General features: G+C 34.6%; 4 protein-coding genes across 9 annotated transcripts; 3 read left to right on the top strand and 1 right to left on the bottom strand.

Moving 5' to 3' along the window:
• Positions 1 to 2,875: 2,875 nt before the first annotated feature.
• On the top strand, positions 2,876 to 6,031 carry LOC107432854 (pentatricopeptide repeat-containing protein At2g37310). Its single transcript, XM_016044058.4, has one exon. The coding sequence runs from the start codon at positions 2,977 to 2,979 to the stop codon at positions 4,978 to 4,980; it is 2,004 nt and encodes a 667-aa protein (XP_015899544.2). The 5' UTR covers positions 2,876 to 2,976; the 3' UTR covers positions 4,981 to 6,031.
• Positions 6,032 to 7,339: 1,308 nt separating this feature from the next.
• LOC107432850 (multiple C2 domain and transmembrane region protein 14) lies at positions 7,340 to 13,764 on the top strand. 4 transcript variants are annotated; one of them, XM_048464734.2, is made up of 4 exons: positions 7,340 to 11,098; positions 11,361 to 13,170; positions 13,368 to 13,427; positions 13,521 to 13,764. In XM_048464734.2, the coding sequence occupies exon 1, from the start codon at positions 7,591 to 7,593 to the stop codon at positions 10,579 to 10,581; it is 2,991 nt and encodes a 996-aa protein (XP_048320691.2). In that variant the 5' UTR covers positions 7,340 to 7,590; the 3' UTR covers positions 10,582 to 11,098; positions 11,361 to 13,170; positions 13,368 to 13,427; positions 13,521 to 13,764. The 4 variants fall into 4 exon arrangements, with proteins under 4 accessions (XP_048320691.2, XP_048320690.2, XP_048320692.2 ...); XM_048464733.2 differs by having other exon boundaries at positions 11,361 to 13,194; XM_048464735.2 differs by having other exon boundaries at positions 11,361 to 13,239.
• Positions 13,765 to 16,705: 2,941 nt separating this feature from the next.
• On the top strand, positions 16,706 to 18,126 carry LOC107405228 (E3 ubiquitin-protein ligase SGR9, amyloplastic). Its single transcript, XM_016012254.4, has one exon. The coding sequence runs from the start codon at positions 16,908 to 16,910 to the stop codon at positions 17,730 to 17,732; it is 825 nt and encodes a 274-aa protein (XP_015867740.3). The 5' UTR covers positions 16,706 to 16,907; the 3' UTR covers positions 17,733 to 18,126.
• Positions 18,127 to 21,568: 3,442 nt separating this feature from the next.
• Positions 21,569 to 23,840, bottom strand: LOC107432853 (transcription termination factor MTEF18, mitochondrial). 3 transcript variants are annotated; one of them, XM_016044054.4, is made up of 2 exons: positions 23,669 to 23,840; positions 21,569 to 23,373 (listed from the first exon to the last, which is right to left on the bottom strand). In XM_016044054.4, exon 2 carries the CDS (start codon positions 23,340 to 23,342, stop codon positions 21,603 to 21,605), a length of 1,740 nt encoding a protein of 579 aa, XP_015899540.2. In that variant the 5' UTR covers positions 23,343 to 23,373; positions 23,669 to 23,840; the 3' UTR covers positions 21,569 to 21,602. The 3 variants fall into 3 exon arrangements, with proteins under 3 accessions (XP_015899540.2, XP_015899541.2, XP_048321956.1); XM_016044055.4 differs by having other exon boundaries at positions 21,569 to 23,366; XM_048465999.2 differs by having other exon boundaries at positions 21,569 to 23,130; positions 23,669 to 23,836.
• Between the last annotated feature and the right edge of the window lie 3,540 nt (positions 23,841 to 27,380).

Raw genomic sequence — 27,380 nt, 5'->3', positions numbered from 1 at the left:
AGATAATTTTTTAAGGCTTTTCTTTTGTTGTGGGGCCCTAGATGATTGTCTTAGTCACCTTACCCTTGAACTGGCACTGCCTACTGTTTTGTTGACCGCTAGCTATCCTTTTGCATTCTTTCAAACGTTACGACTTTGGATTTGTTTTGTGTATAGTTTTCATATGTATTATTAACGATCTATTATTAATTAGATGTTTGTAGACAATTGTCTTTAAATGGCCTGTGGCAATATATTAGACCAACATGGTTTTATCCTTTCCCAATATAAGATAATTATGTATGGGTAACTAAAATCGTGTTAAACGGGTCGTGTCGTGTTGACCTGTTTATAAACAGGTCGGGTTAGTGTTTTAGTTACCTGACACGATTAATAAATGGGTCGTGTTCGGGTTAGGCATTTTTGACACGATTATTAAATGGGTTGACACGAACACGACCCACCAACCCGAATTGCCAGGTATAGTCTTGACTCGGCTCATTTTACTATAAAATTTTAAAAACTTGAATATTTATAATTTAAAAATAAAATTTTAACATTAATAACTAATAAATTTAAGTTATTCTATTAATTTAATTTTAAAAAGTTTACAAATTTAAAATATAAAAAATATTATTTATGCATTAAAAATACTCAATATACTTAAATTTACAATATTAATATAATTTTTTTATAAATACATACAAATGATAAATTTGAACTACTCATAAGCTACTTACAAAATTAATTTATTCTCAATATTGACTTGCAAGTTTCATTTTTTTTTTTTTCCAAATTCGGCTCTTTTTCTTACAAGTCAAGTTCAAACAAATTAAAATCTAACTGATCACATGCTATTCGAATCTATTTACATCCCTAAATATCAAAACAAGATGATACTTTTAGAAGTGTTACTTATAATACTGAGAATCTGCTAAACCTTGCTGAGAAGGTGCTAAGCTTTCCAAGATCCTCATCTTATGCCAATATTAGCTTCTCATGGAATCTTGTTAGATGTTATAGCAGAAGAAGTATTGTCGCAGGTAACGGTTGGACCAGTTATGATCACTGTGGCTTTCTGTTGTGAACTTATTTGCTACATTGTTCCTGTACAGCATTAATATGTACTAGTCTTGATTACATGCGTGGCAAGTGGTCTTTAGTATATAATTTTTTACTATTTATCTTCCGTATTTTGTAAAAAAGAAATTTTTTTTATTCATTTGGTTTAATATATATATATATTTATATATTTGACTTCAACTAAGCAATGTTTAATAGTAAAAGTATATTACATTACACATCTTTAAAGTTTTTCTTAATTATAACCAGATATCTTCATGAAGTTATAAAAAATATAAGTACGAGAATATCCGGTTGTAATAAATAAATAAAAACCTAAAAAGTGTACATGTAATATACTTTAATAATAATTGTATTTATAACAAGAAGATGGAATGATTTAGAAGCCTAATAGGAAGCAAGATGAAGTCATAAGAACAGGCTTTATTTGAATTTTTAAGTTGATATTTCATTTAGTGTCCTAAGCTTGAAAACTATTAGGTTGTTGTTTGGTTTATTGATTGGAACCTCGGAGTGGGAATCAACATTTTACTGTTTGGCTTAGAAAAACTGTGTAGGAATGGCATTCCATACCTTAGGTGTGGAAGGAATGTGCCAATTTGGCCTCTCTTTCAAATAATTATACTCACTCCTTGTCTCACAAAGATATGCATGAAGAGTTCCTTTCCTCCTAGCCCATCCCTTGGTGAAGAAGGAGAGTCCCATCGCTTTGAAGCCTACTTTTCCATCAAATTTCTCTAATTATTACTTTCTCTTTTTTGGTTTATCTCTCATATATTTTGTCACCTTAATTTCGTTTTCGAATATTTCTGCATTGATTTCTCTTTCTAATCTATCTAATTTATTTTTTAACCTTAATTGATCTCTCTTTTTTTTTTTTTTTTTTTTAATTTATCTAATTACTTTCTCTCTTTTCACTTCCCCTGTCTGCTTTTGTCTAGTTTCTCTCATTAGTTTCACGTATCCCAAAATACATTAAATTCAAGAAAACAAATGTTGATTGATTTGATTACTTTTTTTGTACATGGATTCCATGTTTCAACCGAACAATGTAATGGAATGAATGATAATTGATCACATTCCATGAACCAAACGCAACCTTAGGGGACAAGGAGGGAAAAGGAAAGAAATTATAAAGGTTTTCGAATTCATAGTTTTTTGTTAAGAAAACTATGGTGATTACCCAAAAAACCATAGCTAAGAAAACTTATGGGAAATCAAAAGATTGGGACAAATATACTTTGCATAAAAAATGAAAATAAAATGTATATATATTTTGCAGTTTTGAATTTTCATAAAATGATATGAGAATTGTGTTTCACTTTTTGTTTTTTTGAATAAAAATTTTTTCTTGATAGTATCAAAGATATTAGATCAAAGATTTCATGCTATGCGGTACAGCAACATGAAACCATCCAAGACGATTATACTGTATGAGATCATTTGAAACAATGATAGAGTTTGCCAAAAGTGAAATCTTAACTCCCAAACCTGTAGGTGTGATGGGTTGAGTAGCTTGGTGGTAATTATGTTTCACTTCCCTTTCGTTTCCCTAGTAAATGACACCTCTGTCAGTATGTTAATTATTTATTATTGCCTATGTTTGGGAGTTTTGAAACAAATCACAGATTGCCTGCAAATTAACTTGTTGAGATGCCCTCAAACTTTATATTGATGAGTTCAACTCCATGCCCTCATGTGCTTTTTACTTAGTTAATTTTTCTGACTTTAAAACAATAAATACACTTGGGGGAAGAATTATTTTATAAAGTCCAGTAAAACATTTGCGTATATTTAATACATAACAAATAGTAAAGACCGTTTCGGTATAATTAGATTTGGCAAGAGTTAATTGAAAGTTACAAAACCGTATAAAAGACCAGCAATTAGTAAAAAATATTTTCAGACAAGTTAATGAGCATTATTAAGCCACAGAGCTTCAAAATATCAGCCACCTCCGTCGGCTACTTCCAACGAGCCTTGCAGGGCCTCCACGGAACCCATGGACTCGACCTTGGCGCTTATGGCCGGCTTATCCAGCATTGCACCGACCACCACCTGGTTAGCCAGGCCAAGCAGCTCCATGCCCGCCTCATACTCTTTTCCGTCACCCCCGATAACTTCCTCGCTTCAAAGCTTATTAATTTTTACTCCAAATCCCGTCACCTCCGACAAGCCCGCGTGGTGTTCGATCAAATTCTCCACAAAAACACCTTCTCTTGGAACGCAATGCTCATTGGGTATTCACTACACAATCTGCACACAGAAACCCTGAAGCTTTTTTCATCTATGGTATCTTCTTATTCCATGGATGTGATACCTGACAATTTTACGATTACATGTCTTCTAAAGGCTCTGGCGTCTTTTTTTCATGACTCAAGATTGGCTAAGGAGGTTCATTCATTTGTTCTACGACGTGAGTTTGATTCCGATATCTTTGTTGTCAATGCTCTGCTTACCTTCTACTCGAGATGTGATGAGCTCGGGTTCGCGAGAGTTCTGTTTGATAGAATGCCCAAGAGAGATATAGTGTCATGGAATTCGATGATTGCTGGGTATTCACAGGGTGGGTTTTACGAAGAGTGTAAGGAGCTATACAGGAAAATGTTAGGCTCGGTGGATATGAGACCTAATGGCGTGACAGTGGTCAGTGTCTTGCAGGCATGTGGGCAGTCGAGGGATCTTATTTTAGGGATGGAAGTTCATAGGTTTGTGAATGAGAACCAAGTGGAGATGGATATTGCACTTTGTAATGCGATTATTGGTTTTTATGCAAAATGCGGCAGCTTGGATTATGCTCGAGAGGTGTTTGAAGAGATGAGAGAAAAGGATGAGGTCTCTTATGGCTCGTTAATTTCTGGATACATGGTTCATGGTTTTGTTAACAATGCCATGGATCTATTTCAGAAAATGGAAAACCCAGGATTAAGTACATGGAATGGTGTGATTTCAGGTCTGGTACAGAACAACCACTATGAAGGCGTCTTGGATCTAGTCCGGGAAATGCAAACAAGTGGCTTTAGGCCGAACACGGTGACACTTTCAAGTGTTCTTCCCTCAATTTCATATTTCTCAAATCTGAAAGGGGGCAAAGAAATACATGCTTATGCTATTAGAAGCAGTTATGACAGTAACATTTATGTTTCAACTGCTATAATTGATAGTTATGCTAAGTTGGGGTTTCTTCAGGGGGCACAGAGGGTCTTTGATCGGTCAAAAGGTAAGAGCTTGATCATTTGGACGGCAATAATCTCAGCATATGCAGTCCATGGAGATGCTGAGATGTCTGTTGTTCTTTTTAATGAGATGCTGAATAATGGGATTCAGCCAGACCATGTAACATTTACTGCAGTTTTAGCAGCTTGTGCTCATTCTGGGGTGGTAGATAAAGCTTGGGAGATATTTGGTTCCATGTTTCCAAAATACAACATTCAGCCCTTAGTCGAGCATTATGCTTGCATGGTAGGTGTTCTTAGCCGAGCTGGGAGGCTCTCTGAAGCGGCAGAATTAATTTCTAAAATGCCAATTGAGCCAAATGCAAAAGTTTGGGGTCCATTACTTAATGGGGCCTCGGTATCTGGTGATGTTGAACTGGGGAAGTTTGTTTGTGATCATTTGTTTGAAATTGAGCCTGAAAATACTGGGAATTACATCATTATGGCAAATTTGTATTCACAAGCTGGGAGATGGGAAGAAGCCAACAGGGTCAGGGAAAGAATGAACAAATTTGGGTTGAAGAAGGTCGCAGGTAATAGCTGGATTGAAACAAGTTGTGGAGTGCAAAGCTTTATAGCAAGGGATGTATCAAATGGTAGAACTGAAGAGATTTATGACATTTTGAAGGGCTTGCTTGGGTTGATGAAGGAAGAAGGATACATATTGCAGGATGAATTAGATGAGGAGAGTGTTTACAGTTGACACAAAATCATCTCTATGATGGAGTTGCTGCAAATAATTAGGAATAGAAGAAGGTTGTAGTTATTCATTGGTATGGAAACTGAGGCCCATATTGTTCGTAGACCATTCTTGGAATACCATAATTAATCAAAAAGAGGTACCTGGATATTTTGTATTTGCTAATATTATTGGCGCTCATGGGGGAAGTTAAAAAGCTCCATGTCCTTTCTTTGAAGTTCAAATTGAACTATTATGCCTAGCAATTTGGTGTACTTATTTCCTCATGGAGCTAATCTGGAACCATAAACAGCGAGTTTTGGCAAGCTGCTGACAGATATTTAGTTGGTGATAACCTTGATATCTTGTGTAGCTGGTTTCTATGAAGGTTCATACGTGCAAAAAATTAAGTTTAACATCTTGCCTATAGATCTAACGATGAGAGGGAGCCAGACCTTAAATTATTGCAAGAACAAAACCTTCTGACAGAGGGCTTTGCATGTATTTGATTGGCATCCAGGAAATGTAATGCAGTCTTGCAATGTCTGAACTAAAACAAGTTCAGTTTTTCTTCATTACCTTTAAACGAAATTGCAAGCTGCAGCGCATGGTTGACAATACCTGATCAGTAAAATCTGAGTCAGTCCTTGGTAGGAGAACCATTCTTTCTCTCTTCTAAGGTCACCATTGAAGACACCGGGGACAACACTCATCGGCACGCGTGCTATATTGCTAACAGCTACTGAAATCAGTCCCGTATCATCACTGTGTTTTTATCCGCCCTCCTGTGTCACTAACGTATGGGAAATGCTCCAACATAATTGCAAGTGCACCACTTGAAAGGTCATGTTTGAATCCTACCAATTCGATGGCTCCTAAACCCTGAAATGAGAAATGGCAGTGTAGTGGTGCCTGCAATACTATGTTTTCCTTTAACCTTGAACATCAACTTGCTCTACCTTTGGCCTTGGCATGTGAGGCAAACCAAACACTTCCTCATGAGTGTCATGTGCATATTGTCAGCATTGTGTACATTATTTTAACTATTTCTACTATAATATACTAATTTTTCTCACATGTTTCTGTATCATAACCAAAATTTGTTCAAGTTGTTATTAGTAACTTTTTTTATTTTTAATTTTCCAAGTGGATTTGATCTTATAATTTTATTTCTTAATTCCTGGATCATAAACCATAGAAGAGGCCCAAAGCCAAGTAATTTTTACTCTTACTGCTTTTTGACTACAAGTATTTACCTAAATGACCTGAAATAAGGCAAACTACCTTGAGTTTGAGCTCTAATTCCAATACGATATTATACAAGTTTCTTATTTCCCACCAAGTTTATTAGAATATCAGAATCTGTCAGTCCGTATTTTTCTTGGGATATTAGGTTGTTTGATTGAGGAGATATTACCACAAAATACAATATTTAAAAGGATATCAAACGTGTGAAAATTTTGGACACCATTTTTAATAAATGTTTTCCTTTACTGACCGAGAAAGCACCACAACAAAGCAACGTTCATTTTTGCAGAATGCTGCAAGTGGCAAAACTTACTCTATCTGCTTTTAGAACCAAAAACACTTTAATATAAGTAATAAATAAGCCAACCCCACTGAATTTTATGAGTATCTTCAGCTATGCCAATATTCTCTTTGTTTCCATGAGATTCTGATCCGTGCTAGTTTGCTCTAATTGCCCTCTTTAGTTATTCTAATTACACTCGACCGTTACCAAACGTTGTCTGCAAATAAAATAATTTAAAAATTACAGAAAAAAGAAAGGATTTCTTAAGACAACCAACGTACACAGAATCATATATGTGTGAAATTAAATAAATAAATATATATATATATATAATTAACCTTTTATGTTTAATGTAATTCTAATAATTTACTGCGTGTTTGAAAATCACTTTTTTTAAAAGGCATAACATATTAACATATATATATATATATATATATATGTCAATTTGCCAAGTTAAAAAAAAAAAAAAAAAAAAAAGCTGAATAGGCATGTAAATTAGTCGTACAAATGCAATTAGTATTTGGACCTCCATGCATTAATCATGATCCACACTCACATCAATGCCATGATATTGTAGCCAAAAAAAATAAAAATCAATGCCGTTATTCCTCTCAGTAAAAATAATGATAAAAGTAAAAAAAATGCAATAATGTGTGAGGGAATTTGGTAAATAATGACAAAACCAAGTGTAATTCCAACCCAATAATAACAATAATAAATACATACACCCAACAACACCCATTACCCAAAAATTTTCAGCACCAGGCACGCTGCACATTTCCTCTGAGTTAAACCACCCACGTTACTTTTTGCACCCCAACATCTCTTTCTCTTAATCTTTGTCCTCACTCCCCTATCTGACGTGTCCACGCTCCTCACTTTTCCTCTATTTAATCTTTCCCTTCCTCTCTTCTTCCTGTCCACTTCCACTTTTCTCACCCACCATTTTCCATCAATTTCAAAAAAATATTAAAACACCAAAACCAAAGCCTCCCCACTTACAACGTTCTTCTTCATCATCTTTCTCTCTCTCACTCACTCTGTCTAACTTTTATCAGATTAGCTTTTACACTTTTTTTTTTTTTTTTTTCTTTCTACCTTCAATGGCGGAATGTAGGAAGCTCGTTGTAGAGGTGTGTAATGCGAAGAATCTAATGCCAAAAGACGGTCAGGGAACAGCCAGTGCCTATGCAATCGTAGACTATGATGGTCAGCGACGGCGAACGAAGACCAAATTTAGAGATCTGAATCCTCAGTGGGATGAGAAGCTTGAGTTCTTGATCCACGATTCAGATGCCATGGCTTCCGAAATTTTGGAAATCAATCTCTACAACGATAAGACCAAGACTGGCAAGAGAAATACTTTTCTAGGCAAGGTCAAGATCTCTGGCTCTACTTTTGTCAAATCTGGATCGGAGACTCTTGTTTACTATCCCTTGGAGAAACGGAGCGTTTTTTCGCAGATTAAAGGTGAGATTGGGATTAAGGTTTTCTATGTCGATGAAGAACCACCGGCTAGTACCGCTACTCCGGCGGAGGAGAAAGCTCCGGCAGCTGCTACACCGGCGGAGGAGAAGCCGCCGGAGAAAGCAAAGGAGGAAGAGAAAGCTGACGAAATTAAGAAAGAGGAGGTGAAAAAAGAGGATGAGAAGCCTAAGGAAGAGAGTACTAAAGCACAGGAACCAAAGACGCCAGAGAAACCCAAGGCAAACAATGAGACTCAATCTGCTTCTCCGGCTGTGGTAACCACTCCAGCACCCGTAGAAACCCCACCCCTCACGCAAGGAGGCGATAAGCCCAAAAAGGAGGAGAAATCGGTGGAGAGAATCGGTGCGAATGAGATGGACGTTCGATCTTTGGCTAATGATCGGAGTCGCAGCGCTTTCGATCTCGTTGATCGTATGCCGTTCTTGTTCGTCAAGGTTGTGAAAGCCAAGCGAGAAAGCAACGAATCGGGATCGTCGATTTACGCCAAGCTCGCAATTGGAACTCACAGTATCAAAACCAAGAGCCAGAGCGACAAAGATTGGGACCAAGTTTTTGCCTTCGATAAAGAGGGGTTGAACTCAACCTCTCTGGAGGTCTCTGTATGGACAGAGGAGAAGAAAGAGAACGATCAGACCACGGAGAGTTGTTTGGGAACGGTGTCGTTTGATCTTCTGGAGGTGCCAAAGCGAGTCCCGCCGGATAGTCCCCTGGCTCCGCAATGGTACACTTTGGAATCGGAGAAGTCATCGGCAAATGACATCATGCTGGCGGTTTGGCTCGGAACTCAGGCGGATGAGGCTTTTCAGGAAGCATGGCAGTCGGATTCCGGCGGATTGATACCGGAGACCCGAGCCAAGGTATACCTCTCTCCTAAGCTTTGCTATTTGAGACTAACGGTTATCCAAACCCAGGATTTGCAGTTAGGTTCGGGATCCGAAGCTAAGGCTCGGAATATTGAGTTCTATGTTAAGGCTCAGCTCGGCGCGCAATGTTTTAAAACTAACCGTACATCTGTCGGAACGTCATCATCCTCAAGCTCAGATAACCCCACGTGGAATGAAGATCTGGTGTTTGTCGCAGCCGAGCCGTTTGAGCCGTTTCTGGTTCTTGCTGTGGAAGATGTGACCAACGGACGTTCGGTGGGCCATACAAAGGTACACGTGGCAAGCATAGAAAAGCGAATAGATGACAGGGCTCAACCAAAGTCCAGATGGTTCAATCTGATTGGCGATGAAAGTAAGCCGTACGCTGGGAGAATACACGTGCGAGTATGTCTGGAAGGTGGATATCACGTGCTGGATGAAGCTGCCCACGTGACAAGCGATGTTAGAGCAGCAGCGAAGCAGCTCGCTAAGGCTCCAGTAGGCCTGCTTGAAGTTGGTATACGTGGCGCTACTAATCTGCTTCCCGTGAAGACCACAGACGGTACGCGTGGGACCACTGATGCTTACGTGGTCGCCAAATATGGGCCCAAGTGGGTCCGTACCCGTACGATTCTTGATCGTTTTAGTCCACGTTGGAATGAGCAGTACACGTGGAATGTCTACGATCCATGTACGGTTCTCACCATCGGTGTTTTCGACAATGGAAGGTACAAGCGAGATGAAGCTGGCAAGCCCGGAACAGATCTCCGAGTCGGAAAGATACGTGTGCGGCTCTCGACGCTCGACACGAACCGGGTTTACGTGAACTCGTATCCATTGGTTGTGGTGCTTCCAGGTGGGGCCAAGAAGATGGGGGAGATCGAGATAGCCGTTCGATTTTCATGTTCTTCGTGGCTCAGTTTAATCCAAGCCTACGCCACGCCGACATTGCCGAAGATGCACTACGTGAGCCCACTGAGCCCAGCCCAGCAAGACATTCTGCGCCACACAGCCATGCGAATAGTAACGGCTCGGCTTGCACGGTCTGAGCCGGCTCTGGGACAAGAAGTGGTTCAGTACCTGTTGGATTCGGACACGCACATGTGGAGCATACGGCGAAGCAAGACAAACTGGTTCCGAGTGGTTGGCTGCTTGTCACGTGCCGCCACTTTGGCTCGTTGGCTCGATGGGATCCTCATGTGGACACACCCACCCACTACTGTTTTAGTGCATGTGTTCCTCGTGGCAGTAGTTCTATGCCCGCATCTTGTTCTCCCTACCGTTTTCATGTACGCCTTCTTGATCCTAGCACTGAGATTTCGTTACCGCTCAAGGGTCCCACATAACGTGGACCCGAGATTATCCTATGTGGACGTGGTCAGCCATGATGAACTGGATGAAGAATTTGATGGGTTTCCAACTAGTAGACCGTCTGATGTGGTTCGAGTTAGGTATGACAGGCTACGGGCCTTAGCGGGTCGGGCCCAAACCCTACTCGGTGACGTGGCGGCACAGGGAGAGCGTTTAGAGGCTCTGTTTAATTGGCGTGATCCAAGGGCAAGTGGGATATTCTTGATGTTTTGCTTGCTGGCCTCTTTTGTATTCTATGCGGTGCCATTTAAGGTTATTCTGTTGGGATTGGGATTCTATTATCTACGACATCCAAGATTCCGCGACGACACGCCGTCTGTTCCAATCAACTTTTTCCGGCGACTACCATCTCTATCTGAGCAAATTATGTAAGAAGGACTAAGATAGATGTGTTATGTGTATTACACTTGCTTGGTGACTTTCATGGAGTTATCGTATCATGGAGTTATGTGATACGAATATTGTTTCATTTTTTGTAGTAACTTTAAAATAATAAAAGAAGTTCTTGCGATTTTCCACTTTGTTTTATTTAAAGAGAAATTGCGAAACCTTGTTAACTTTTATATCATGTGCTTCTTATAGTTTAGAATCTTAATTTACAAGTAAAATTGCAAGACAATGACCATCAAGGCTCTTTATCCACCACGGCACCACCATCCCCAAGTTGGTCATAATGATGGGAGTCAAAAACTCCTTAACGGCCATATGTAATCCTGTCTAATCCTACAATAGTACTCAATGTGCAATTGACATGTAGAAGCAAGAATTGCGATGTGGGGGTTACATGGATGGGTGACAGCAATGTAACAAATGATGAAGCAACATATGCAGGATTAACTGGGGTCTAAGAAAACAAAAGTCTGTGTTTCTACTTGGTGGAATTGCAAAGGTAAAAAGTAAATCGATGTATGTGATTTTTATTTGTTTTTGTTCTGTTTCTTAATTATCTTAACAAAGATGAATATGGTTTTCTCTGCATGCAAATGTTGATCCTTGTTTTAACCTACACTTCGTTTTCTAGTGATAAGGAGCTTGCAAATGTGCATTCTCATCTGCTTCTTAACTCTATCCTCTGTCTATAATTACTTTTATTTTCTGACTGTAAATAAACTGTTTGATAACTTACGGTGAGGTAACTTGCATTGATGCAGGGGAACTTGGTGGCTAGTAACTCTCACACTCTATGAAGTACATCTTCAATGTTCACCGCTTCGATATGCAAATAACTAGTTGTTGTTCTGATTTCATAATGGGCAATCTTACAAAATACAATCGGAAATAGGTAAAGCAAAATAATTGTAGGAAACTGGAAATAGTTATCTCGTTGAGCAGATCCAGTAAGAGGAAGAGAGAGGGATAAAATCAGTCATATAGTACAAGAGACAACAAATTTGTAAAAAACTGGAAAATGGTTAGTTTATAGAAGCGAACTTTAGTTACAGGTTTAGTTGCATTTTTAGTACTCTAGGGAATATGGTGGACTTCATGTAAATAAGTTATGCTTTTCTACTTGCCATCATTCCTAATATTCATTTTGTGTTTGGGTATAGGTCCCTACTTAGCTAGCCAGCTAGCATCCTGGTCAGCCTGTGCAATCACATGGTTCTTGCAAGAGTAGTGACACACACCTTGATTTTTTTCTAGTTTCTGTACAAACTAGAGTTATCATTTTATGCCTAACAGTAAATAAAAAAAAATGACCATTCTAATAATATTTGTTTTACATATCATGTGAGTTCGGAGTTCTTTTATAGCATGCAATGAGTTATGGAATTAGGTCCTTTTGAAGAGCCTTCTGCCTGTTTTTTGGTTTCTATAATATATTTTTCCATCTTTTATTATTATGTTTCAAGATCTCTTTCCGAAATCTGTCCAAAAGGAAAAAGAAAGTTTTTTGTTTTTTTCTTTTTCTTTTTTATTATGTTTCAATATCTCTTTCTGTATTCAGTCCAAAAGGAAAAAGAAAGTTTCTTTCTTTAGTTCTTAATGCTCTGATACATCAAGAGTTTCTTTCTTTAGTTCTTGATGCTCTGATACATCAATTTCCATTCTTTCATTATTTATTTATTTTATTTTATTTTTGTTAAATTCTTTACAGCTATGTGAAATTCTAATTTGGCACTGGGATTTGTTTTCTGGAAATTTTGCAGTAATTTTATTGGCAACAACCTCACCATTGAAAGTTCAAATAGCAAGCAAATAAGTCTTCCACATTCTATAACTAACCACGTGACCATCTTCCTTTCTCTGCTTCATCATGAAGCATTGCATTCCCAACTAAGTGATATGATTCTCTTTTGCTTTCAATTCTCGTCTTCCATACCTTAGAATGCCATAGCTGGTAGTAACCAACAAAATAAGGTTGAGAATCAATTGGTACCAGGAAATTTAAGTTTGTGCGCTGATATAGGAGAGTATAATGTAAAAGTTTTCATACAAAACAACTAGATTGGAGATATATCTTATATCTCAGTAACAAGCTCCTTTTTGTTGAATGCTTAATTTTTTAGTTAATATACTTTTAATACTAACATGGTTTTTTGCTACTTATTATTGTGGTAGAAATTAGGATTTTGTTCCTGCACTAACATGAGAGGATGGAAACCAAAATATTCAGTACCAACTACTTAATAACAAAATTTCTGCATCTACAAAGGAGTCTTTTACTTCATGACTCATGAGGGGCAGAGAACTTAGAGAGTTATATATAAATATATATATATATATATTCATGAACGTCATTTATATGTGAATGGAACTTGTGTATGTTCAAGAATCTCATTTGTTTGGCTATATAATTGGCAGGGAAACATGTTTTAAAAGATTTTGATATATTAAAAAAAAAAAATTTAAAAAAAAAAAAGGGAGGTGGGATATCAGCCCAAGCTGTGCATAAGGAATTTATGGCTCTGGCAATACCAGAAAACTAGTTTGAAGTTTGTCTATTTTGAGCTGGACAAGGTACTTGTTCTACACCTCTTCAGGGTGCGTATTATGGACCTTCTATTTCAGCCATCTGTGCTAAACCTGGTAACATAGAGTACTCAAACATGTTACTGAAGTTAAACCAGATGTTCCCTTTTTTTATTTTGTTCTTTTAAGTACTGATTTTTCTGCCATGCCTGCACATATAACTGACTACTGAATCTCTGATACAGAATTCACTCCTACATTCTCTAAAGAAGCCTCCAACAAGTAGAATTCCAAGAACAGGGCTGGTATGGTTGTGGGGATTGCTGTTGGTGGTGGATTTTAAGGCTTTCTGTCTGTTTGTAAGTTCATTTCTAATTAAAAACTTTTATGCTTTGCAGGACAATGTCCATGGTGAGAAGTCATGCATCAGGACAAAACTTCTTCATGGTGATTGTTAGGTTTCTGGATACATGCGCTGGTTCAATGTCAGCAGGTCAAAGTTCATTTTAATTGTTCTAGTTTTGTCAGCAGGTCAAAGTTGCAATTTCTGTTTTACAAGAACCTGTATAAACAAGAGCTATGCCTATTGTAAATAGAAATTTATAACGATGTTCTCCTCTTGTAATTAGTGTTTTTTTCTTAGAGTGAGGTAAAAGTTACAATTTCTGTTATCACCATTACAATTAGCTAAGATCAAGGGTTATTTGGTGGGGAAAAAAAAAGTTACAATAAGGGACACTTTCTGTGGGCAATTATTCTGATTGATAGGAGCTTTTGCAATGGAATAGGGTAAAGCTTCACTTTTACAGAGCTATCTGCAATTATAGCAACTATTTACGTTAAGTGGAAAATACTTTCTTACCGTTAAAGCATCCAATGTAGATAATATTATTAAATTTAGTCCTCAAACAGACAATAATGGCTGCATAAAGAGAATGGTCACTAGAAATTCATGATTTGGTCAAGTCCAAAGAGAAAAAAATGCATCTATTTGCATTATTAGTTGTGTAAAAGGAGACAAGAAGAAAGAGCGGTGGATGGGATGGGATGGGATGGACCAATTGTTATTCTTCTACTTGTTTTTACGAGTCTAATACATATAATCACAGATAATGAAAATAAAAGGACGTGAGAAATGTGCTTGAATTGGACATATACTTGTGGACAAAAACAGGTACATTCTTTGTACCCACTTCAATAGTTCCTAACCGACTCTTTTTAATTGGCCAGATTTTTTTTTTTTTCATTATTATCATTATTATTATTGTTATTTTCTTTTGCAATTTCTTCCATTTTAAGTTTTTTTGTCATGTTGATATACTATGCTATAATCGTTTTTCCAGATAGTCCAATTAATCATAACCACTAATATTAATATTTATTTAAGTTTTGGATCATATTAAAGTTAAATAATAATAATAAAAATTCGGATAATTTTATTCACTGTAGTAAATTAATTTATTAGAAACACTACAATTTTAATAATTTATTAATATTCTAATAATATCTATTAATAAAATATCATAAATAACGTGAAAAGTTCAAAAAAAAAAAGAAAAAAAAAAGGAAAACAAATATTAGATCGATTAAAACTTGCAGAGAGAATAGATAAAACCAATTACAACTAACAGATTTTATAGCTTTGGCTTAAAAATATCTATTTTTACATGTATTTTTAGAAAGAAACACTGTTCTTGGTTATTGTTTTCGAAATTGAAAAAGAGTAGACAAATGAACTCTGTTCAAGAGTGAAGGTATTGGAATATATAGCGACAGATAAAAAAAAAAAAAAAAATGAATTGGTGTCTCAAAGAAATTTCCAGCACACAGACTCTCTGAAAATGAAATTGAAGACCAAATCAAGTATGAAATATCCAAAAAGAAAATTGAATAAAACTCAAAAACCATTTATGTGTCAACAAATTAACGGAACGAAAGGCAAAGAAGCTAAACGGACCTGCTTTCACAATTCAAAGATCCCTAAAAACAATATTCACATTATCATAACATGATGGCGATATAAGAATTGAGAGTGAGAAAATAATGGTGAGAGAAGGAAATAGTAAATAACTTGTTATTTGGGATTAGAAATGAGTGATTTGGGCATAATTTTTCTTTCTTTCAATAACTCATACACAAAAATTCTGTTAAAATTAAATAAATATTAAGTTCTAATAATACCAAGTGATTTAGGCATAGTTTTTCTTTCTTTCATAAATAGCCTAAAAAGAAGAACACTTGAACGATTTGATCCCCTTTTTTTTGGGGGGGAAAAATCAGGCTTGCTTTTGATTTTTTGGAAATTTTACTTGTAGTGTATTTAGTTTTTTTTTTTTTAATTCATTAAAGGTAAAAAAAAGGATATATTTTATTAGTAGTGTAGATAAAAAAATAATAATAAAAAGAAATAAAAAAAATGTTGATGTGAGTGTGTATAGAATATTGTGTTTTTATAAATTTTACCTTTCCAAATTTACCCACGTCCAAAAAAAAAAAAATGGATATACCATATTTAATACTTGACTATAATAGAAGATGACAAAGGGATGAGTTTTGGGGAATATTGTTGTGCTGCCTGTGCAGACTTTGTCAGGTTCATCATCAATGAACATAACATCAAAACCATTACAGCTAATAGACCCACATACATTATAATAAATGTAGTAAAAGAAATGAATATATGATATCTAAATCAATAGCTACTGATAAAGATTGCCAATAAATATGAATTATTCAATATATGTATCAGATTTTGACACTTTTAAGAAATAATGTATGCCTTGCATTTCCAGGACACAAATTAAAGAAAGAAAAGCATGGAGTTTGAATCATAAAGTTATAAATAACAAGGCTCAAATTTAGGGAAAGCTACATGGTTAAGAAACTTTTTTTTTTTTTTTAACAAACATTACAATAATCTTTCAAATATCATTAATGTTTAGTGGCAGCAAAGTTAATTAACCACAAACTTTTACTTTTATAAAGAGAGACAAGTACAGCTTAACTATAAGACCAATGTCATATATAAAAATGCAAAAACATAAGAGCACCTTTTTCTTTTTGCATCTAAAACTTTTTTTATAAGAGTCTAAGAAATAGTGGCACATAGTAACGCTTAATGGAGGGGAAAAATTGCAGTAATTCCTCGATAGCTGCTCCACATTTAACTTCTTTTCTGCATCTAAACAAAAAACCATGATGTTAAGTTTAAGAAATCCCTCCATTAATTATGATGGATGATACACAAATTTGTTTCTAATCACTAGTTCCCGATTTGATTTTTTCTTAAATGAATATTAGGATTAGGAAAATGATTATCAACATTAGATTAAAACATAATTAGGTCATGTTTGGTATGAATTATAAAATTTTGATTATAGCTTGTCAAGCTCAAAAAGCAGATTATGAAATTCTTTTGGCAGTTTCGTAGAAAGAGCTTGAAACAAAAGGTAGTGCAAATGTGCAGTTCCTCATAAAACTTTTCTTACTTTCTCATAGAAAAAATAAAAAATAATCTTGAAGAGGGTATTAATCACACAAAAATTTCTATGCTGCGGAGCACTGCTCCCTCCCCCTCACATTGTAAAAATGCCAGCTTAAAGGGACAAAATGGTAACTTCTAATAGATAATCATGGCCAAATTAGTCAACTCAAAACCCAAAATAATAAAAAATAAATTACATAAAAAGAAACAAAAATTCCTCAAACACCTATAAAACACTATAAAAGAACGCCATGTAAAAACTCTCTTTTTTTTCCCTCTACAAACAGCACAAGATCCGATAATGGAAGAAGAAACAATCATGGCTTCACTGGCCACTCTCACTCTCCCTCAGCTATCAGATCTCACAAACTCCGTATTCTCCCAAACCCATCACCACCATCTTCGTCTCTCAGCACTCCTTTCTTCCCCAACTCTTTTCTCTCTCACTCTCCACCGCCTTCACTTCCTCTCTCTTCCCCACAAAACCCTCCTCATCGCTCGCCACCTCCTCTCCTCCCTCCGCCACCTCACCTTCCATTTCCAACCCAGCACCACCACCTTAGCCTTCTCTCGCTCCACCGCTATCAACTGCCGAGACCTCGACGCCGTTTTGCTTCTCCTCTTCCTCTGCGAAGTCAGGCAACACAACCCGGAAGCTCTCCAAACGCCACCGTCCAAATGGCGCGAAGTTCTCGGCCAGCTTTACGCCGAAAACATGATGAGAGTTTCCGGCATTGGAGTTTACAACGGTACTGCTCTCGTTCCGTTTATTGAGATGGTGACGAGGTGTTTGAGGTTTGTGGATTTGATGGGTGGCTGTGGAGGAGGAGGAAAGGGCGGGAAAGAAGTTCCTGCGTCGGTGACGGCGGTGGTGGCATTACCTTCGGTGGAGGTTTCCGGCGACGGAGTTATTGAGTGTGCAGTATGTAAGGAGGAGATGAAGAAAGGGAGAGATGTTTGCGAATTGCCTTGTCAGCATTTGTTTCATTGGATGTGTATTCTTCCATGGCTGAGGAAAAAGAACACGTGTCCTTGCTGTAGATTTCAGCTCCCCACCGATGATGTTTTCGGAGAGATCCAAAGGCTGTGGGAAGTCTTGGTTAAGATTGGTGGAAAGAGTTTGTGATGCGAAATGTAGGTAATTCACAAGGGAGGTTCGTTGATTGGTACACTTTCATTTCCAAATCGTTAGAATATGATTTAAGGAAAAAAAAAAAAAAAAAGTAGGTGATTATCATAATTATCAGGATTGCATCTGTGTTTACACGTGGCAGAGCTGATGGAATGATCTGGGTGATGTATGAGATGGGTATCAAGAAGAGGAATGAATGGTTGTGATGAATGGGTTGTGGAGGATCACAGAGTTGTTGATAAAGACATATGTGGTTTATTAGGTTATAGACAATCTGATGATATGAATATATGTAAGCCAAATAAATGAGGGGATATAATATTATTGGTGACAAATTTTGTTGTGGTCTATTTCTTGAAATAAACATGGCAATTGACTTTCTTTTGCATGATTATGAGGGTGAGGATGAGATGTTTATATTGGTTCTCAAGTAGAAAATCATGAACCAAAGTTTTGTAAAATGTTAAACCTTGATATTTTTGGCCATCCAAATTGGTTATCTTCACAAAAAATAAAATAAATAAGGGTAATCTTGTGAGAAAAATTGGGCTACAATCCGGCCTTCTAAAACGCATATGCATTCTCTACCTCATTAAGAAAAAAGCTAAATTATTACATATTCTATTCATTTTTACAATATTTCTATTTTCTTCATTTATTTTGTTGACAAATATGGGACAATATTTAATAATATTAGAATCATAAAATTTATTTATCAAATTTTAGATACCAAATGATATTGCATTATTTTATTGATATCATTTTATCTAATTTTTTTATTATACTATTTAGTACTGCTTTACGTATATATTAAAATATTTATTAAAAATATTAAAATATTTATTAAAAAATATTTATCAAATGATATATATTAATAAATGATTAGTTGAGATATCCAGAAAATATAATATGAATAAATGAAAGAATTTGAACACTTAGTATTATCTACAATATTATTTTGTCAATCATTAACAAATTATCATATTATTTGGTATTCAAAATTTAATAACAAATTTAATGACTATAGTATTAGTCAGAAAGTTTTTATTAGCTTATTCATTAATTAAGAGTTTATTTATTCATATTCATATTATATTAATTTTTCTATCAATTATATATTGATATATTATTTTTTTCCTTAAAATATATTGATATATTATATGATAAATAAATTTGGTAAAAATAAAATTGGTGATGTAAACATTACTATTTATCCAAAACTAGTTTCAAATGAAAATCAACTAACAAGAGTGTGCTGGTGGTGGTATGATAAATTAACGACAATTTTTTTTTTTTTTTTTTTTGGGGGTAAACCAGGTTGTAACATTTCATTAATGCAAACTTTAATGGTTGTAAATACCCTGTTTACCATGCCCAGAAAGTATACCCAGCAAAAGATATGTCGCAAGAACGTACGGACTGGCAAATTCTGATATTTTAATGAACTTTGATTGGAGAAGGAAAAATGTTTATCAAGATCGTATTGGAATTAGAGCTCAAACTCAAGATAAGCTGCGTTAAAGAGGTTTAGGAAATAGTTGTAGCTAAAAACTAAAATAGTAATTTACAAGTATTGTAGAGATCACTACTACTTAAGCATTCAATAAATATTTTATAGAAATCATATATTTTATTTTGATATTAAATATGAATATAGATTATTAGATATAGATATATAATTATTAACCATTATATAGATAATATAGTAATATAACTTTTTCTTAGCATATGGCTTTTAACAAACATTTATTAAATATCCGATTATAAATTATCTGTTGTACCAGATCACTCATGCAATAATTGTATATTATTTTACTTCTTTCAATATAAGTTTTTTCCCAAATTGATTGGTAAGATTAGAAGCCAAAATTTGGCTAGAAGAGGAAAATAGGAAATTTGATTCTTGGAAGAATAAATCATCAAACGATCTAGAAAGAAAATACAATCACATGCATATAAAACAAAATAAAAATGTATATTTTCTTTATTATTTTTGTTTTCCTCGCTTTTTATAACTTTTTTTTTATATATATATATAATATTTCATTTACTTTCTTATACATTCCAAACTCCAAACATAAGGTTCTGTCCCATTAGAAGGATACAGAATCCTCCATAACACATGCCATAGGCTGTACATCTTTGGGTTAACTATTATGACCCCTTTCCCAATGTGAGTGATGATTCGTATATTTTGGTTCAGTTGGTACATTTTGTCTTCTACTTTACCTGCTGTTTAATCAGCAAAAGTATATCAGCAAGGGGGAAGAGCAAATCTTGCAAAATAAACCATTTCTTACTATGTACATGGATTGGACGTAATAATATCAAATACCACTTTGGACGATCATGTCAAGAAGTATGAAATTTTTCAGCAAAGTAGGAACCATAGCTGAACCTTGGGAAGAAATCTGATAATTGAACTAAAATATATATTTATATATATATATATATATACTTTTTCCGATTCAATAACCGGGCAATTCTTTGCTTCAAAATTATATGACAGAGATAGAAGCTAAAAACACAAAAAGCAATATTTGAACGGGAAAAATTTAACCTTGAACCGAGAAAAAAAAAATATATATATATATATATATATATGTATATACTTTGCAAGCAGAATGGATAAGAATGAAGAATACGAGATTGGTTAACAGTCAGATCAACCAATATGCAGTTAAGGACCTACAATCAAAAGGTAGTTAAGGAAAGGTAGTTAAGGACAAGCGTTAAAAGGAAACATCACTTATATAAGAGATTCATAAGCATGGGGTAAACTTTCAGAAATTGGGAAAACAGTTCTAAGGTAGCTGATACTGCATTGTATAATTATAAACCCCTCCATCCATCCGCTTATCATCAATAGTCTGTATATGCAATTGCTAAATTACCAACAATCATAAAAGTTTAAAACTGAGAGTAAGTGAAATAATTAATTAACATAAATAGGAGAAAGTAGCATTTGAACACAGGACCTTATGTTCAGATACAACTTTTAATTATCATCAATCCAAAAAGTTTAGGATGATAGAAAGTGAATCCTGCAATGTATATCAGGTTCACATGGTAACAGTGGATAATAGTTTTAACAGCAACCAATCAGGATTATCTAATTGAAGCAGTAGCTACATTTCAGTATGCACCTTCATAAAATCTAATATAGAAAATCAATTTAAACCATCATTGGCAGAAAATTTAAAATATACATTCTATAAAAGCACCAAAAAGAAGTTTGCTACATTCATACACATTTCCAGTTTTTAGATAGTCATAGAAATACATATACATACATGTCTAAGAATGAGGGTATGAGTTTGCCCATGACACCTACAAAAAATAAGCGTTTCACTTATGTCGTGTGTATCCCTAGCCCAAACAAGAAAGTTGCATACAAAACAAACTGTTTACTAAGAGGAACATCACATGTGGCAAATAAGAAATTTTTCTCAATTTTCGGAAGAATTTCATAGCTTATAAAGGCAATGCATTCATTTGAGGAAAACATTTGATCAATAAACGAAACCATGTATACCCCTGGCTTCAATCCTGATGTGATGCTAACCAGTATAACAGCCCTGAACACTCTGCCTAAAGAAAAAGGACAATAAATAGAATAACCAAATTTTATACTAAAGAGGCTAATAACTAATTTACAAATGCTGATGAAAATGAAAAGATCTTTTAGATATCGCTGTCATCATAACCATAAGATATGTCAATTATGCTAAACAAAATTGTATCAGCAGGTAAAATCTAAATGAATGGAACTTCAAGTTAATGAAATACACACAGAAGTTTAATATACTTCCTGCCAAATGTAGAGCATATTAGTAATGTCAATCTATATATATTAGAAAATATTTATATTAACTGATTTTTAAGACTTTCCCACATTACAGGACCTTCAGGATGGACATCTACAAAATATCTTACAAATCGAGCATCTGAACATGCAAGGAGAGTGCTCAATGACAAAGTAGGCTTTGCTACTCCTCTCTCTCTCAGCCATGCATACATCGAGAATCGAAGATTAATCCTTCCCAAATCATAACACAAATAAGCTGGGAATGCTACCACAGATTCTAGAGGATAACCTAAACAGTTTTTTAAGCAATCAATCTTCTTTTCAATCACATCTTTGCTCTGGTTTAGGACAGTAGGAGCTTGTCTAACTATGTTTATCACAATATTGTAGTCCAAACCAGCCTGCACAAGGGAATCAAACCTCTCCTGTAGTTGGTCCCCTCTGCCCCTAAATAGTTTCAAAGCTTTTGTCATCTCATCAGAGTTTTCAATATATCCCAATCTCAGCAAAAATGATGTTTTCTCCCTGTGTTTACTTAGATCTGTGCAAGGTACCTTTTCACTGATTTTATTTTTCGATTTAGATGCCAGTCTTAACAGCTTAAGTGGGTCTTCCTTAATAATTTCACATAGACCATCTTTCTCAACCTTCAGGTCTTTGCAAACACTTCTGGGTCGTTTCAGAGTACACGAACCCAAAAATTCTGTATGGTTAATCACGATGTCTGCTATATCTTCTATCCACATTCCAATCTCAAGCAAAAAATCGACTGCCTGCAAAAGGTTTCTTGAATACTTACTTGACAAGATTTGAGGATTTTGCTTAAACAAACAATAGACTTCATTAGTCTTGAGACCCAATTTGAGTAGCCTGCCAAATAATATATACACCCTTTTCCCAGAACCTTCGAAGAGTAATGCTGGATTTGCTTTAAACAAACTGCACATCTTTTCCTCACTATAACCCACTTTTTCAAGAAAATTCATCGTGTCAAGCATTCTGCCCCAGTTGTACATGCTATCACCTGTCACATACCCCCGAATCCAATCATTTCCAATTCCTAATGCCTTCAATTTTTGAAGAACCTCAACCAACTCACAGTTAAGACCACCAATCAAAAGCAACGGGCAGGAACTTACCAGCTTAATTACTGTGGGTTTGCTCAAACCCAAATTTTCATAAGCCTGAAGTTTTGAAGACATCACTCCAAAGTCATACCCAAATATCTCTCTTGCTTCCTTGTACATTTTACCAATCTTACTGCGTGGAATTCCATAATCACATAGAACATGAAAGTTATCAAGCAAAACTTGATCGTCCCTCAGAAACATCAAATGCCGAGGGAGAAGAAACGGAAGCTCAGAAGGGCTCAGACCCAAGCTCTCGAAAAATGGCTCGAACTCGTTAATCGGGTTGTACCGAAGGAATTTGGTTAATGAATGAGCAACATCTTTCTCAGTGTCAATCTTGGAGAGCAGATTCTGAATAAAATGAGGGGAATTCTTGCTGATGTACTCAGCATCGGTGAAGCAAAAGCTTCTAGTAGAATGCAGGTAATCAAAAAGTGCATCTTGAGCTTCGTTTCTGGCAAGCCGAGAAACCCGGTTAGTTAAAGAAGAATTGGGAGACTGTGTGGACGCAGTGAGAGAGACTTTGGGATAATGGGTAAGTCTAGAACTTCCAAAGCATCGAATTCTAAGCAAAACAGGTGGAAGGTTTTGGTCCTTTTGGAGTGCAGTAGCTCTTTCACAAACAACAGGAGTTAAAATTTGAAGATGATTGAGTTGGGCAAACATTTCAGATAACTTCGATACCCTTTTCTGTGTTCTAGTAATTAACATGGCAAAAGGGGAAAAACAGAGAGAGATGAAAGAGAAAGAGCAACAACAAAGACGTAAGAAATGGCAAAAGCTATAACCAACACAAAATCAATTCCCATGTAAAAGCAAATTCTACCATAACATTAATGCAAGAATGAATCGGAAACGAAGTAAAAGTAATCTAAACCAGAATGGCTTTCTGGCTCGAGAATATTTGGGTCTAATTCACATCTTTCCATGTGAAAGCTGAAAACCAAAGCTGAAAAAGTAATCCAACTAAGAAGAATTCAACGAGGGATTACCTAAGACATTGATCTTCTCAAGGATGTGCTTCTATATCAATTCAACCTGGCAAGAAATGTGCAGCTACAGTTCTTTTTTTCTGGTCAACATTTTTCAGCAGGATGGAATGAGGTGCGAAAAACCCTAAGGCAAAGGGTTTTAGGCTTTATCAGCTTATTGTTTTAAAACCCAATCTAAAAGTAAAACCCAATTGCAAACAGCCCACCAATTAGGTTATAAAAAATTCAGCCTCATGCCTAATAAATAAAACCATATGTAACTTTTAAATTTCAAGGTATTTAATTAATAAATAAAAATTTTCATTCCCCAATCTAATCAAAATGTTCTTTTTTAATTGTTTTTTTGTTTTATAAAAACTTATAATATTATTATTTACATTATATTTTTAGTTTTTGTTAATTGCAAATATATTCAAATGCATGACTTCATTATTTGTCATTTCTTTCTATTGCAACATTTTATATATAATTTTTGCCTAAAACAAACATTTTATCTTTGATAAAAAAAAATTATTAGTGCATAAATGTATACATATTTTTAAGTGCGTAAATCTAAATATGTTGTAAAAAACAAATTATAAACATTTTACTATTCTATTTTAACTTATTTTGTAGTTATTGATCGATTTGAAATAATCTTCATATTTTAAAAATTCACAAAAATAAATCAATAAAATCTTGTTTTCCCTTTTTTTTTAAAAAAAAATTTATTTCTCTCCCTCTACAATTCCTCCTGTACTCTATCGTTACTTTAATTTTGATTAGATCTAAGACCTGGTATGGTTGGTGCCAACGTTGGACGAAATTTGAAATCTTTTGCATATAATTCTAGGTTTTTTGCGTCAATATCTACTAATTTTTTGTCATTTTTACAATTTGCCACCCAAAATTGATGTGTGGCATCTTTGGGGGGCGTTTGGTATGCTGGATAGATTCGGATCGAACAGGATCAGACAGGATAATTAATGCAGTACTATGTTTGGCATGGTTCCAGATTAAATGATGGACTAATTATACCATGTTTGGTGCCGAATCGGACTGGATAGGACTATTTTGTAATTATATTTTTAATTTCAAAAGAATAAAAATTTTAAAAGTTAAATTTATATGGAAAAAAAAAATTATTACATCTAATTAAGGTTGTACATTTATATATTTATATATTTATATATACATGCAAAATATGCAAAATTTGTTGTATACACCCACAAATAATATTAATATATAACTTTAGAAATAGCTTAAAATTAACTTAAAACATAGTATGCCATAAATAACAATTAATTAAAAATACATATATTTTAATGGTATGCATAAGACAATTGAATATTTTTTCAACCCATAAATTACATGAATATATTGTTTCCAAAACCAATTAAAATAAAATTTTAATATGGTAAATCATAAATAACAATTATTCACAAATAAAGAAATAATTAACAGTATATGTAATTAAGAACTTGTTGATAATATAAGAATATCCATATCCAATTTATACGTATATGTATGACAACTACTGAGATAGAGAACATAAGGGCAAAAACAAAATGATTTCCATTTACAGGAAGCCAGTCTGCTGGGTAGGCTCCAAGTGCTCCAGTGGCATACCTACAAACAGTTTTCAATGACATAAAATTGAAATAAGGCATTTAATACTAGCCAAAATCCATAAATAAATCGTTTTGAACATACCAACCCAACAATGTCAACAATGCCATGGTAACAACTGTAGGTACAAAGATGCTGGCAATCTGCAAGTCACAAATATGCTTAAGATATGTCACAAGAATTAATCCACCAGCAGAGACAGGGCAATACAATAAAAGAGAATGGAATCTAAGTCAAAATAACATAACAATAAGAAATCCAATCATGGAATAATTTGCATGATATGCCTCTTAAGAGGAAAGATATAACTGATCATTTGAAGATTGTTCATGAGAGGGGGTGGTGAGAAGCATGGCAATGATAACATCAACTACTAAGGTGTAAGCAAGACTAATGGACAAGGAAGCATAAGAGCTCCTACCTACAACAAAGTTTTGTCCCCTAACATTTGATGCAATGAAACATTTCTCAAGGTCTGCACATGATGAAATCCTAAATTGGGTCCTAATAGCACTTTCCCAATAAATTTAACTTGAATATTAGTTTATATTAAGGAGATGAGATAGCATAGTGACATGCATTATGAACCTTAAGGAATGAATATATATTGCTGAAGTAGTGAAAGCATATTTTACAATCATAAGTTCACACTGTTGAGCCAATAAATTCATAGCTGGTACAATAAATGTTAAACGCAATAAATTTCCAACAGCAGACAAAAAGATATTTCCAAAATAAATTTCAAAGTATATCAATATGTATTATGAAATTTAGTGAAAATACAACTCACATGGAACTTAAAATTCATTCATTATTGTTGAATTATCAGTATTCCCAAAAAGCTCAAGCTATTTGAATATATTCTATATTCTTAACACACACACACACACACCCAACCCCCCCCCCCCCAAAAAAAAAAAAAAAAACAAAAAAAAAAACACCCTTTCTTGTTCGATATCTTGGTTTATCGATTTCAGGTACTTTCACCTTAATATAAGTTTCATCTAATGCTCCCAAACAATTCTACGACACAAACAATTTTACTAATGTCAGATAATGCTACAAGTCATCTAACTATAAAATTAATAACCAAACTAGTCCACATACGTACCTTAAACATTTTCCATCTATCATCCGAGTAATTATCCGACACAGGTTCAGGATGCCTCAACAAAATGGAATGTAAGCGCAACACCCCATTTAATACTGAATTGAAATATCTACTAATTGTCTCCCCTGATCTATAGAATCGACTAATAATTGTACGGTTTTTTGTATGATGAGTAATTATGTGCAAAAATATGCACACTTGCTCTTTCAATGTAACAGTACCATCTCTTTTCACATATCCATCCTGGCGTAATAACTGACATAAAATAACAAATGTTCTCCTATCCATCCTCAATTGACTAATACAAGTGACATCATTGTCTAACAAACTATCTATAAAAGATGTACGCAATTCGGTATTCCTAGTTATTCTATTCCTAACACCTCTTTCATTTCTCCTTTGCCACGCTACATACATGTACATAAAGAAGATAAACATAAAGCCCCAACAAAAAGATTGAATCACAACTAATTTTCTTCCATCCATCTCTACAAAAAGAAAAAAAAAACAAATAAAAAAAATTATAAGAAATACAATAAATTGAACTGCTATTGCCCATACAATTGAATATATACAGCAAACAAAAATCTTCCATAAATAATATATTTATATATTAGCATTCACAATAAACATTATATATATTTGGAAGGTCAAAATAAAAGGTGGATTTAAGTTTTTTTAAACTCTTCAAACTCAATATATATATATATATATATATTCCACCAAATTATCAAATACCCATGATTAAGATTATTTAAAAAAAAAAGTAGATATATATTTAGGATAATAGTTGTTTCAATCTGTTACATTATTGTCTAATCATATCTAATGCACTACTTTAGTCCAATCGCTTCCTCCTAGATATCGTAAAAGAATTTATGAACAAATATGTCTATTTGCCTTTTCAAAAAAACAAAAAATTTTTTTGTCTATTTGCCCAGTTTGTTTTTTGTAATTAAATTTCTATTATATTTTTTTTCCAATATCTTCATA

This window comes from Ziziphus jujuba, chromosome 11 (assembly GCF_031755915.1).
Source record: "Ziziphus jujuba cultivar Dongzao chromosome 11, ASM3175591v1".
NCBI lineage: Eukaryota > Viridiplantae > Streptophyta > Magnoliopsida > Rosales > Rhamnaceae > Ziziphus > Ziziphus jujuba.
Note: the sequence above shows the minus strand (reverse complement) of the source record. Positions and strands in the feature narration are given on the sequence as shown.